The sequence below is a fragment of the Lolium rigidum genome, chromosome 3, assembly GCF_022539505.1.
Source record: "Lolium rigidum isolate FL_2022 chromosome 3, APGP_CSIRO_Lrig_0.1, whole genome shotgun sequence".
Lineage (NCBI taxonomy): Eukaryota > Viridiplantae > Streptophyta > Magnoliopsida > Poales > Poaceae > Lolium > Lolium rigidum.
The window spans coordinates 111,611,315-111,625,560 of record NC_061510.1 but is presented as its reverse complement, the minus strand read 5'-3'; the positions used below and the strand labels follow the sequence as shown (position 1 = coordinate 111,625,560).

The following is a 14,246-nucleotide window of genomic DNA, read 5'->3' as shown; positions in this document are numbered from 1 at the left end:
TACGTTATAGTATGCCCATTACGAGAGTGAATAAAATGAACTCGGCGACATATGATCCGGCGTGAACTCGGTGTTTCATTGGTCCAGCTCAGTCCAACAACATGTGTGGGGTCTAGTGCAGAAGGTTGGCTCTCCCGTATAAAGTGTTACTACTACAAAATAGAACAAAATACTACATGTGAGGGGGACCGCTTTGAGGAGAGAGATTTCATTTGTTTTCTTCTTCTCCCTCTCGAGACTGCACCGGACGTGGTGGGTAGGCAGGCTCCATTAATACTGTGGTGTCGTTCTTCGTGCAAGCTGCGGCGACGAGAAATCGACGGTCAACAGCAGCCGGCGACAGAGATGTCTACGCCGGGTCCGGGGTCAAGGAAGGAGCAGCATGCGGGGAGGAGGACAGCTTAGGTACAAGCGGAGGAGCTCGCTGCCGTTGGCGACTGCGCGCGTCGTGCCGGTCGGTTGATGTGGTGGCAGCATGTTGTGTGCGCTTCCGCAGGGACGATCACACCACGTCGCTGGCAGTGGCACGCAGCCTCGGCGTTGAGATTGAGTTGCTCGGGCTCTTGTAGAACAGAGTCGGAACGCCATATGTGTGGAGAAATTTCAGAGGAGAGAGAAACTCCGAAAAAGCTTCAGACGCCGCCGCAGCATCCTTTTCGTTGGGAATTAAGGAGAGAGAAAGAGAGAGTCGAGGCTCGCTGAAACTCACGCGCCGACGGTAATGACTAATGAGACAGGGTCACAGCCTCACAGGGAGAGGCAGTCTTGCCACCAGATTTGAGGTTTCGCCGGCGCTATCTCCCAGAGCGCGGCCGCAGATCGAGCACGGCCGACGGCACGACTGGGCAGAAGAAGTTGGCACTGTGGCAGCCCGTGGTGTCCCTGGGCGAGGGGAAAAGCGGCGCCCCTGTACTGCATCGGCTTCCTGCGGCGGACGGAGGCGGACGGAGTCGGACGGATTCTTGCTGTTGGAGGAGGCGCGGAACGCGAACGGCGTGCTCTCGGCCACATCCTCCTGTACCACCATCACGTCCACCTCTCGCTCCTACTTGGAGTCCTCGTCGAACTTCCGAAATGCCACCTCGAAGTCGTCGTCGGCCGCGGCGGCCTTCCGCTGCTACTTGCACTCTGACCAGAGGTGGCCCGCCGTGACGCACGGCGCCGAGGCCAACTAGGCTTTACCTCCACCCCACATCGCATCCTCTCCCCTCCTTTCCCCCGCCGCAGCAGCTACCTTGCTGCCATGGCCTCCCTCGCCACCGCCTCCGCCTCCACGGCACTCCTCTCCGCCTACCTCGGCTTCTCCACGCCGGCGAGTTGCGGAGGAGTTCCCGGGCGACTTCGCGAGGGGACGAGGAGGCGTTGGGCGCGGCCGCTGCGCACGCCGTTGCGGTTCCCTGCAGCTGGAGCACGCCAGGGAGAGCAGGCGCGGGCGGCGGCATGCGTGGCTAGGTGACGCCGAGGAAGACGGGCATCTAGAAGCACGCTGCCGGAACTCAGTCTCGCCTGGTTCGTGTTGGCAGACGCACGAACATAGCATGCGACACGAACTTGTCTGGGATCTTGCTGCACACGTGCGCCGCACAGTCGCCGGGGTTGGAGAAGAAATAGAGGAAGGCAGTGCAAACTGCGCAGACCAGAGCTATTTCTCTCTCTCCAGTCCCATGTGATAGCATTGATTACGGGTCCACTCCTTGGTATTCTCGTGTGTATTTGCAGTTATATGAAAAAAGGTCTGTTTCTCAGGTAGGCCCGGCAATCTACAGCTGGACCAATAGAAGGCTGATTTCCGGCCGGTGCAGGTGCCGCCCGGTTCAACCAAGACTTTCCCGCCCATTACCTGTTTCTATGAGATTTGTTATCGCTTCCAGGAAAAATATATCAGAAACTTTTAGCTCCACCTTACTTCTTGAACTACCTTCGATCTGATCAATTTTTGTGTACCTATATCGCCATCAACTGCCTGAGATGTCAATGAGCACGCGGCTTGTGGAGTTCATAAGAAATATACGATCCGTTAACATGGGAACATCCTTGTATTTACGAGATACAACGTGCTTACGTGCACCATGGACATCGAATGTCTCATGGGTCATGGCCAAACATGTAACAATGTCAGGACGAAGGGCACGTGTAACATGTCCGTCCAGCTTCCAAACGTAAATCCTACTGATAGTCAACATGCATATTTACCACCATTCTAATATGCATGACCTCTAGAACATTGGCTAAAAACTAATGCGATTGCCCTCAAAAAAGAAAAAAAAAACTAATGCGATTGGTCAGACATAATATCATTGGATTTGTCACAAAAATATTTGTAATTATTTAGTTCTATCAGTAGCTTACTGATAATACAATTTTTTTGTGTGTAAAATAGGAACTTTATTAGCAGGCGGGGTTGCATATCGGTCAAGTTCCAGCAGGTTTGGCGTTCCGTCCAAGCAAAAGTTGCTAGATTAGTGGCAAATTTAGTTCCACTAACCACACCACACCCCTATTTTGCGAAGCTGTATGTTTAATTTCTGAAACTAATCGAACAAAGTAGACCTTCTCACGGTACGTCCACAAGCTGACAATGATCGGCAACTGGCCATGGTGGATACAAATATAACGGCGAAGCTGTATCCTACATTCCTACTGAACCCCCGCATAGTTTGAAATGTTTGTGAAACATATGTTTAAATTAATTTATTGCTTAAGCTTTATTATGCCATTTTTTTTTTTTTTTGCGAGAACAACCCTGTTCATATTAAACCGCGGTTCTTACAGAACAGTCCAGAAACAAGAAAGAAAATACACATAGGTCCTTCTGAACCCCAACAGCGGAGACGGCAACGAGAACGTCGCGCCGGCGCGCCGCCGCACGAACTCCCCAAAGCCTTGGATCGGAAGTCACCCCTGTACGAACGGGAAGTCGACGCCACTCGGCTCCGCAGAACCTCCGCCCTGCACCGCCACCGCCGTCGACGCGGTCTCCATGAACAGCGGCCTTCATCTTCTTATTCACCCAGATCCGCCGCCGCAAGATCTGGCCGGGGCTGAGAGCACGGCACGAATCCTCCGATTCGCGGGTGCTAGGCAAGCAGGTGCGCCACCACGGAGCTCCACGAGCGCCGTCGCCGAAGAAGACGCCCACCTGCACCAAAAGCAACGCCGGCGGCCCCAGCTTCTCCTCAGCGCCGCCGGTTGAAGCCCCAAAAGAGCCATCCATATCTACACACGCGAGGCGGAGATCCCCCACCCTCCCGCCGCCGGAGCGGCCGGCGGAGGGCGAGGGATCTGTCGGATCGACGGCGAGGTGGTGGTTCGACTGGGAGGTGGAAAAAATCGCCCCTCTCGCACAGTGACGGGGGAGGGGAGACGTCCAGGCTCGTCTTCTTTGGTTAAGCTTTATTATGCCATTGTTTCTTCTTTGGAGCATATATAGCAACTGTCCAAGGATCGTCTCAGTTTTCATTCGTAAAATACAATTTTGATTATATTCAAGTAAAATCAAACTTCCTTCTCCCAACGCAATTTAACTTGTCAATGGAGGCAATAACTTGTAAGCACAGTTATATATTCAAGTATTTGATGCGGACACTTGATTTTTTTCAAGATGGTCAAATATAAAGCTCGCAAGTTTTGGATTAACCTTGTGCAATTGGTATAAGCTAATAGAGGACTTTGCATAAGATAAGGAAACATAATCAAATCCCTAAACATATTATCCATGCAAGTGGTGCAACACAATACACCTTATATTCTGAAAAAAATTCTCAAAATTATATGGCTTACATCTAGGAAAGGAAGGAGTACTATTTAACATTCATGATCATTGTTCGCATAAACGTTGAGCATATTCAAATAATAAAAAATTCAAAACAATTATAGCATATAATTTTAGTTGGGCCAGCTTAATTCCCCACCCTATCCCTTCGGTCTTGTGAGCTGTGACAAGGCGATCATGCTATTGAGTGCCTCAGAACAGACCGTCAGTCTAATGGCTAGACACGCGGGACCGGATTTGAGCCTTGGGCTCGGCAGGGTGCTCATGAGTTTTCATCTATAAAAATGGCCGGATTACCGCTGATTTTTTTTAGATCAACAGGGATCACTTCCAGCTCCATTTCATAGAAAAAAGCTAAATTTACAGGAGTTCAAAATTTGCTAAAAAAAGGAAAATTGGAAAAATAGAAGCTAGCATACCAATCTGCCTGTTTTTCAAAGATCGCTAGGGAAACAGCTGCCATCCCAGCTGTTATCGGAATACCAGCAACCATGAAACAACAACAGAATCAAAGGTTTAAAACGAAACTGAAAACAAGTTTACTTAAACTACAACTCAAGGTGCCAGAAACATGAAAGAACAAGACATCCTTTAGCTTCTCTTCTGAATTCTCCCTCACCGACGACTCTCGGGGGCACCGTTTTTGCTCTTGCGCCTTTTTCTGAGATCACATCACCACATGAATGTTGTGTGAATCACCAGGGTTGTCCAGGAGATACGCCAAGGTCGCCCTTCCTTTGTAGCTCGGGTTCCAGGAGGATATCCAGTCGAAGGTTGGGCATCTCACCCTACAGAAGGCAGAGAAGAGCTTTCATACTGGCTAGCTGCAGGTCCAAGAATTGAGTGTTTTTTTTTTCCATTTTCGAGAATCCCGATGGAGGAAGTAAACCAAGCGCCAAACTTGTTTCAAATTAATCCAAATAACCTTATTAAACAAAGATTATTTCTATTCAGCAACAAACTCCAGAGAACAACACATGAAACTACATTGAAACATGAATTTCTTGTTACAAAGTCACTTAGAAGCAATGAATTCAAAATTAGAAATATGCATATATAAAACCAATATTCCCGCTGATTTAGTCGGTAACGGATGCTAGTGGCTGGATTGGTCTCATTTTTTTATCTGTCACCGGCCTCTACCGGACCGAAAACAACGGGCTCCTAGCTTCGCGTGGTTCCAGGAACTACGCTGCGCGCTGAAGCACGAACGCTGCTCCCTGCTGCATGTGGTGTCCATAAACAAGAACATGGCCGGTGTGCAGCACCCGCTGATTTGACAAACCAAGGAACTGCCTGGTCAGGTGTGCGCAACTTCAGTTTTGGCTCCTCTGACTGAGCCTGCGCCAGCTGCGGCCTTCTTTTGGAGAGAACGTGACATGGTACATGCGGGGATATGCGGTAGCCGTACGTACGTACGTACGTACTGACTACTTGTAGTGCTACTTGTGTTCATGGCCGATCAGACCCGACCAGCCAACCGATCGGTCGATAGCCCACTGGGTTTGACTTGACCACCTTTGGGTTCATGGCGCGGTAAAAGAACGGCCACCTACACGAGTTGGGCACAGCCGGCCGCTTGGATGTGGTGTCAGGCAGCACCTTATGTACGACTCAGATAACCGATTCACCGTTTTAGTGATTACTGACCTGTGGCCGTTATTTTTCTCATACAAGCGTAAGCTGAGCTCACACTACACAATCACATGACGGAACGGGCGCAGGCTGACCCTTACGGTTTGTCCTGCATCATGGATCATCTGACCAGGATAATGTGCATCTCCCTCTATTTCATTATAGTCGTCAAAATGTTTTATAATATGGTTTCAATGCATTTTTTTTTGTCTCGGAGGGAAATCATTTGGAACCACATTTGAAGATCAATGCAGAAGAATCGAAACCGGTGGGAAGTTTTGGATCTAAATAAGGCAACGCTGCTCTTTTTTTGAGGGGCAAGGGGATCTTTTATTTTATTTTAAGAAATGCTCATTCAATATCAAGAATATTCCAAGATGATACTAGCATTTTTGGTTGAGGAGGGATGGAGTATGCACTGTTGTTTGATCTTAGTTGGAGAAATACAATTTAATTTGATATTACATTGCTCTCGAAGTGATTTTAGTACGTGTTAGTGTTCGCTGGCATAGAAGTTCACAATTTCGAAGTGACAACAAATATTGGACACTTGCTATCAAATACGGTGGCATTAATCCAGCCAAGCCAAACATGACTAAATTCAGGCTACCAAGCAACCACGCCTCTTTGCTATTTGATGGAAATGCGGACAACAAAACACGAAGCCTACACAGTAGGCATTACTATTTTACCCATGGACTATGTTTAAGAGTAACTCTACCGGATTCCGTAAATATCCAGCCTTCTAGACACGTATAAGGGATCTGAAAAATAGTTTTATGATGTCACGTGGCCTCAAATTGAACATGCAAATAAAACCGTAAAGCCAAATATTCAGAATGTTGGAGATTGAGAAAGAGGAAGAGGTGAGGTCCAATGACAGAGTGGACTAAAGTAAAGTTGGACATTGACCTCGGTAAAGGCTGTGCCGCACACGTCGACCAGGGACGCGTAGAGGTGGCCAGAGACGTGGTACGAGCCGCTAGACAAGGAGTGACGTAGGTGCCACCGCCTTCCTCTTATTTTTGTTATCCTCCGCCTTGGTGAGCATCTTCATTGCTATCATCGTGCTTCTCCCCCCCCCCCGAGCGCCGATCGAAACAAGGAGAGGGCAAGCATCCATGCCCGCCTCCGAAGCGACCTTGGCCATGCCCTTGCCGCCGGCCTTCGTCGCCGATGCGTTGCCTTTCACCACGCTTTTTGTCCCCAACCTCTTTCTTCACAAAACCTTGAGCGCGATGGACTATTTCGCTGTAATAGAGCCGATAGGGTTGCGGAAGGGAGCTCCGGTTTGATTCCGGCAGTAGTCGAGGTCATCGGCACCGACGGGGGTGGGGGAAATTATACTCGCTGGTGGCGCGGTCATGTAAATAGAGCTAGGCTAGTTTTAGTGATCGACTCTTATAATTTTCCCTCCTCTAACCGTATAAGGGATCTGTTAGGTGCGGTTTCGGCCAACTTTTAGTCTTCTAACCAATTATTAGGTGTCTCAGTTAGAGATCTTATGTATTGTATTTTTTCTTTTAATACGACATGTTTACACTCCCTTCGGGTCTAAATATTTGTTGTGGGTTTAATAAAATATAGACATATTTTAACTTTCGTTTTTGCTAAATTTGTGAAAGTATTTAGAGCCCGAGGAAGTATTTATTTCTGGCATTTTTGAGAATGAACTTTTGTGCAAAAGAAATGTTTGCTGGAAAATACGGCCATTGGTTCCGTGTTTTGCTCCCTATTTCAGCTCACACGTGACAGGTCGGTGGACGTAGCCACTCACTGGATCGAGCGAGTCCAACACAGAGCACAAGCTCACCTTGCGCAGCAAACAAGAATTAAAACCGCGACTTGCGCCGCAAACCAAATACCGCTGTGAACCTGTGACGCCCAAAGTTCCCAACCCTGGATCGAGGCATTCCTCATTACCATGGCCAAAGATGCTAGGCTGATACTCCTAGTATCTGTGCAGCTGACAGTGGACCTAGGCAAAGTCTCCGCGGCGGGCGCTGCGTGGTACGTGGTTTTTGCCTTTCCCGAAGTAAAGAAGGCGCGTTTTGCTCGAACACCCCTGCTCTTAGAAGTAAATCGCAGTTCGCTCCCCATGTGCCACCTGTGTATAAAGTGAGGCCACCTGCCTCTCGTCGTCAACCACATCAACACACACCAGGCCTGACACACACTACTCGCACAAATGTCGTCGAAGAAACAAAAACTCGACCAAGGTTTACCACATTCCCCCGAACCCCACAACGGCTCTGCTCCGTACTCCTCCACCCAGTCCGTGATGGACATCGACGTCGGGCCCGTGAACGGCGCGTCGCCGGCTGCCGCGAACGGCGCGGCGGCACCGGCGTCCGCTGGCGAGGCGTCGCTGGGGCGGCACCTGGCGCGGCGGCTGGTGCAGGTGGGCGTCGGCGACGTCTTCGCCGTGCCCGGGGACTTCAACCTCACGCTGCTCGACCACCTCATCGCGGAGCCCGGCCTGCGCCTCGTCGGCTGCTGCAACGAGCTCAACGCCGGGTACGCGGCCGACGGCTACGCGCGCGCCCGCGGCGTGGGGGCCTGCGCCGTCACCTTCACCGTCGGGGGGCTCAGCGTCCTCAACGCCATCGCGGGGGCCTACAGCGAGAACCTCCCCGTCATCTGCATCGCCGGCGGGCCCAACTCCAACGACTACGGCACCAACCGCATCCTCCACCACACCATCGGCGTCCCCGACTTCTCCCAGGAGCTCCGCTGCTTCCAGACCGTCACCTGCCACCAGGTACCCGCGCGCGGCGTTTGCCAGATCGACATGCATCGCCTCTTCATGATTCCTGCTATTTGTTGGGGATTTTCCTTCAAACCGATGTACTGTAGTCGTAATTTGTTGGGTTCGCCCTGTTGTTTGTGGATTCAGGCAGTGGTGACCAATCTGGACGACGCGCACGAGCAGATCGACACGGCGGTTGCCACGGCGCTGAGGGAGAGCAAGCCGGTGTACCTCAGCATCAGCTGCAACCTCCCCGGGCTAACCCACCCCACATTTAGCCGCGACCCAGTCCCCTTCTTCCTCACCCCCAGGTACCATCCTCTGCTCTGTTCATCTCGCGAGTCACAGGATTTTTCCCAGTTATTATGCAACAGCGTTAGATCATGGGGCATTTCCCCCAACTTGTCTACTGCGCTTTGTCTTTTAACTGTTGATTTGCATGTCTTGAAACTGCTGGGAACTCCCAATACTGCGCATACTGGAATCATTTGCAATTTAGCATTGACAATTTAACATAGGGAATTTTGATACTATTTGACTTGCATCAATTTAATATGAATATACATTATATGTGAAGCCATCTAACAATGGATTGAACTGTTTTTGTGAAATTGTAGGATAAGCAATAAGTTTGGACCGTTGAACATTTCCACCAAATTATCTAGTGTGTAGAGTGATGTTTTGACTCTAGATTTGCATTTGTTGCTATCTGAGTTATCTGATAAATTTAATGATCTGCTGGGAGCTTAAGATTTTAGTATTTACCCAAATGATTTGCCTAGTTGATCCAGTAGTCCTATGCTGGGATAGTTGATTCAGTAGTGTAGTGTACCTATTTCGTTGATGCTCTTTGACTTATCTTATCTGATGAATTTAATGAGTGTTTTGTGACGTTTCACTATAAGTTGATTAGCCTCCTGATGAAATAAATTGTATTGGCTATGCATTCTAATGAATTGCACTGTGTTGTGAGTGAAATTGCAGGATGAGCAATAAGATGGGGCGCGAGGCTGCAGTGGAGGCAACCGTCCAGTTCCTGAACAAGGCTGTGAAGCCGGTGCTTGTCGGCGGCCCCAAATTGCGCGTTGCAAAATCACAGAAGGCCTTCATCGACCTTGTGGATGCCAGTGGCTATGCCTATGCGACAATGCCATCGGCCAAGGGCCTTGTTCCAGAGACGCACCCCCACTTCCTTGGCACCTATTGGGGCGCTGTCAGCACCGCATTCTGTGCTGAGATCGTCGAGTCGGCTGACGCCTACATCTTCGCAGGCCCTATCTTCAATGACTACAGCTCTGTTGGTTATTCTTTCCTCCTCAACAAGGACAAGGCCATCATCGTGCAGCCTGACCGTGTCATTGTTGGGAACGGCCCGGCATTCGGCTGTGTCATGATGAAGGAATACTTGTCTGAACTGGCGAAGCGGGTGAAGAAGAATACCACTGCCTACGAGAACTACAAGAGGATCTTTGTGCCTGAGGGCCAGCTGATGCAGTGTGAGGAGAATGAGCCGCTGCGTGTCAATGTGCTCTTCAAGCACATCCAGAAGATGCTTACGGGTGACAATGCGGTGATCGCAGAGACTGGTGATTCCTGGTTCAACTGCCAGAAGCTGAAGCTGCCTGAGGGCTGTGGGTAAGCATTCTTACATTCTGACTTTGCACTGCTGTGACTTTGTATGTTTCCTTGTTCATTGCCTTGTACTGAGCAGGGTTGTTTGCACACTTCAGGTATGAATTCCAAATGCAGTATGGTTCAATTGGATGGTCAGTGGGTGCATTGCTTGGATACGCTCAAGGGGCGAATGACAAGCGTGTGATCGCCTGCATTGGTGATGGGAGCTTCCAGGTGAAATTTCTTGCAGTACCTTATATGTTGCTATCTTGTGGAAATTATAGTGTGTTCCTAATCTGATCTTGTGTTCCTAATCTGATCTTGTGGAAATTATAGGTGACTGCCCAGGATGTGTCGACGATGCTGCGGTGCGGGCAGAACAGCATAATTTTCCTGATCAACAATGGCGGGTACACTATCGAGGTGGAGATCCATGACGGACCTTATAATGTCATCAAGAACTGGAACTACACCGGCCTTGTGGACGCAATCCACAATGGGGAGGGCAAATGCTGGACTGCTAAGGTAAGCGATGATCCATTGCGTAGACCAGTGCAAACATCACACTGAGGCCTGGCTCCTGAAATTTCTGCTGATGGATATTGTGATCTCTGCAGGTAAAGTGCGAGGAGGAGCTGACGGCAGCGATTGAGATGGCTCTGGGGGAGAAGAAGGACTCCCTGTGTTTCATCGAGGTGATCGCGCACAAGGACGACACGAGCAAAGAGCTGCTGGAATGGGGCTCCAGGGTCTCTGCAGCCAACTCCAGGCTACCCAACCCTCAGTAGACAGTAGATCAAGCTTACCCTCCTCTGTCTCACTAAGTAGATTGTTTAGCATGCACCTAGCACGTTGGCCTCCGGAAAATCCTTAGCATGTGACTCATGTCTAGCATGTACCTAGCATCTCGTTGGCCGCCAGAAAATTTCCTGTGTACTAGTCGATTGTTGCCCTTCTGTTAATGTATCCATATGTTCGGTAGCTCTGTTTGTCTCTGCGTTCTGCTTCTGTGAATTTCCTACTATTCGTCTTTGAGATTTTTTTCTCTCTTTGAGGCAAAAGATATCAAGAAAATTTAGTTTTCCTTCTTATCTGAACTTCTGTGCACCTATCGCCATGACGCTATCCAGTGCCGTGACATGCAAATGACATTTTTTTTTTTTGAATGCTATCTAGCGCTGATAGATGCTAGCAGAGGTTTTAGGGCCACTTCTTTTCGGCTTCTTCAGCGGCTTCTGGAAGAAGCTTCTCCCCACCAGCTTCTCCCAGAAGCCCGAACCTCAAATATGTTCTGGCTTATAATCTTATTTAGCCCAAACTAGAATATAAGCCAGAAAAAATTTAGGGTCCGGGTTTCTGGGAGAAGCTGGTGGGGAGAAGCTTCTCCCAGAAGCCACCGGAGAAGCCCAAAAGAAGTGGCCCTTAGTCGGTGGTGGACCTATGGTTTCACCGTTTGAGGTGGCAATACTTTACTCGCATAATTTAGTTGTGTATGGACGGCTCAACAAGAATAGCATGTAAGTATAAAATCTTAAAGAATTGTAATACGGAGTATAAATATTTGAACGTTTGGGTTTTCGAAACGACGAATATCATTATATATGTTTGACTTTAGGCAACATACAAATTTAGATAAATCTAAGACAACCTTTTACAGACGGAAGGAGGACGTATTAGTACATATAAGAGGCACATTTGGTTTGCTCAACAAGTAATTTTATTCTTGTAAATATCTGTGAGTGGTCTTTGGCTCTTACACCTTCCTTTCCAAAATAAGGCGATATTTTTACCGAAATATTTGGTTAAAGTTAGTAAGATTTAAATATAATATAAAAAATACTTCATGATGAATCTAATAATATTGGTTTGATCTTGTCGATGTTGGTATATTTTCTATAATACTTCAAATATTAGGATAAAACACATTTGCCTTAGATTTTCAAGTGCATGGAGTATTAACCATTTTGTTATAACAGGTTATGTATGAAGAATTTTAGTAATGCTATGTATCCATGTCTAGAGGATCTAACATGAAATTCGGCTAGAGGCCACTCTTTTTCAATTCTTAAATACTTTCTAACTTAGTTTTGCCTAAGAATATCAATTGGTTCCATATCGGCAAAGATGCATGTGTGTATTACATCATATAAGCTTTTTCTTTACTCCTCATCGATTAGTACTTTATCATAGGAGTACATCATATATTTATGCCCTAAGGGTAATTCGCTCCAATCAATACAGTGACAAATCATATAGATAATATCTCAAGGATCATTAGGAATAATATTACTGAAACCTGCTTTGTTCCTAAAAGTAGCAACTAAGTAGATCTTCATTGCATTGTCATCCCATCTTGCCCCTGGCAATTATGCACCCAGCTTCCCAGTTCAGCCATACTTTTACTAGGTTCAATTGGGTATTGAACGCCTGAAGCATATTCCACACAAATCTTGTAACAGGACAATATTAAAACAAAAATGCTTTATGCTATCATCTGCAGCACCCACAGACCATACAATGTCCAGTCATCCCCTCAAATTGTCTTTTGTCAAAAGTTCTTCCCCACTTGCAATGTTGGTGGATTAATATTTTATCATGTTTGATTCATAGGATTCGTATCGGAATAATGTAGGATTTAGATTCTATGGAAATTTTTCTACACTAGTTGTTTGATTTATAGAAATATATCCTATAGAAACTAATCCTATAGAAATCTTATAGCGCTTATCTTATTTTTTTGAAACGGAGGCAAAAGCTTTGCCTCATCCATTAATTAAGAAGAAAGTGCCCAATTTTTTAGGAGAAAATTGGGCGAAAACCAACAACACACACTGGACACCCCGCCAACCTGGCTACCCACACGGAGCACACACGCCATCGAGAAGAAAAGCCATCGATGAGGATGTCATCGAGCGTCATCGTCGTTACTCCTCCACGAGCCAGCGATTCCGACTTCACCTTAGACGACCACCACCGAGACCCTCGCCGCGAACGACACTGGAGCCAATGTGAGCCTATGCCAAACAGTCGACCCCCAAGCACGTCGAGGAGGAGGCAGCTTCGACTTCAAATGTGACCTTCATAGGAGAAAGTTGCACGCCTTGCACCGACGCAAGCACCAATCAAGTGGCATCGTTGCCACAAGTCGCCTCGCAGCTCCGACTTCACCATCATGGCAGGGGTGACGAAGAACACGCCGCAACTCCGATCCGCTCACCATTGTCATCGTTGCCACGCAGCCCACGACGCCAACACCAACCATCTTCCACGGGTCCCTCCGACCAAAGCAGCTCCAAATCGATGCCCTCAAGAAGGAAGACGACACAAGAGCGCCGCCATCGACCAATCACGGCGGATCTAGGGATTACCCCGGAGATTTTCCAGACAGGATGAAAAAACATCACCTCGGCGATGCCTTCAAGAACGAAGCGGCGCCCGAAGCCGTCGCCATCGCCGGCCTCGGCCAGCTGCCGGCCGGCCAGCCACCGAGGACAAGGCATTAGCCCAGAGCTTATCATGCCATCCTGCTTCATGCCCAGACCACCTCCCTTCCCTCAACCACCATCACCACCACGGCCGCCACACCCATCCCTGGACTGCACCGCCGGCCGACCTCCGGGCGCCGGCAGAACCATCATTGTGCCCCTCACGGCCACCCCAACCTCGCGCAGCACTCCAACATGCCCTAGGGAGGGCCGCCACTGGCCAGGGCCACCGCCCTGGCCCACGAACGCCGGCGAGCGCCAGCACAGAAACCTCCCCGCAGCCTCGCCCAGAGCACGATCTCCGCCGTCTCCACCATGCCGGAGAAGCCGGCGAGCAGCCGCCACCACCACCTTGACCCGCCTCGCCGCCCCTCGTGGCCCAGATCGGGCCCGGATGGCCCGCTCTGCCCGCCGGCCCCTCCAGCTGCGCCACGACCGCGCCGCACTGCGCCGTCCAAACGGCCGCCTCAACGAACGCCCCTCCACCATCTTCCCGGGGCCGCCGCCCCGGCGTCTGCTGGCGCGTGACAGGGCTTGCAACGGTGCCAGAAAGTAGCTTCTCGTGACGGTAAATCACACGTCCGTTGGGAACCCCAAGAGGAAGGTGTGATGCGTACGGCAGCAAGTTTTCCCTCATAAGAAACCAAGGTTTATCGAACCAGTAGGAGATGAAGGCCACATGAAGGTTGTTGGTGAAGGAGTGTAGTGCGGCGCAACACCAGGGATTCCGGCGCCAACGTGGAACCTGCACAACACAATCAAGATACTTTGCCCCAACTTAACAGTGAGGTTGTCAATCTCACCGGCTTGCTGTAAACAAAGGATTAAATGTATGGTGTGGAGAATGATGTTTGCTTGCAAAGAACAACAGAGAACAATGATTGCAGTAGGTTGTATTTCAGATGTAAAAGAATGGACGGGGTCCACAGTTCACTAGTGGTGTCTCTCCAATAAGATAAATAACATGTTGGGTGAACAAATTACAGTTGGG

At 49.1% G+C, this 14,246-nt stretch overlaps 1 protein-coding gene across 1 annotated transcript; it reads left to right on the top strand.

Annotated features, from left to right (window-relative positions):
- Nucleotides 1–7,595: 7,595 nt before the first annotated feature.
- LOC124695351 (pyruvate decarboxylase 2-like) lies at nucleotides 7,596–10,558 on the top strand. The gene is made up of 6 exons (XM_047228207.1): nucleotides 7,596–8,168; nucleotides 8,304–8,467; nucleotides 9,141–9,791; nucleotides 9,887–10,004; nucleotides 10,107–10,295; nucleotides 10,388–10,558. Exons 1-6 carry the CDS (start codon nucleotides 7,596–7,598, stop codon nucleotides 10,556–10,558), a joined length of 1,866 nt encoding a protein of 621 aa, XP_047084163.1.
- Nucleotides 10,559–14,246: the final 3,688 nt, after the last annotated feature.

What these genes read in the sequence shown, in the direction of transcription:
- LOC124695351 (XM_047228207.1), top strand. Translation starts at nt 7,596, where the DNA reads ATGTCGTCGAAGAAACAAAAACTCGACCAAGGTTTACCACATTCCCCC. An exon ending in AGACCGTCACCTGCCACCAG is followed by an intron (nt 8,169 to 8,303) that starts GTACCCGCGCGC and finishes TTGTGGATTCAG; the next exon opens with GCAGTGGTGACCAATCTGGA. An exon ending in AAGCTGCCTGAGGGCTGTGG is followed by an intron (nt 9,792 to 9,886) that starts GTAAGCATTCTT and finishes TGCACACTTCAG; the next exon opens with GTATGAATTCCAAATGCAGT.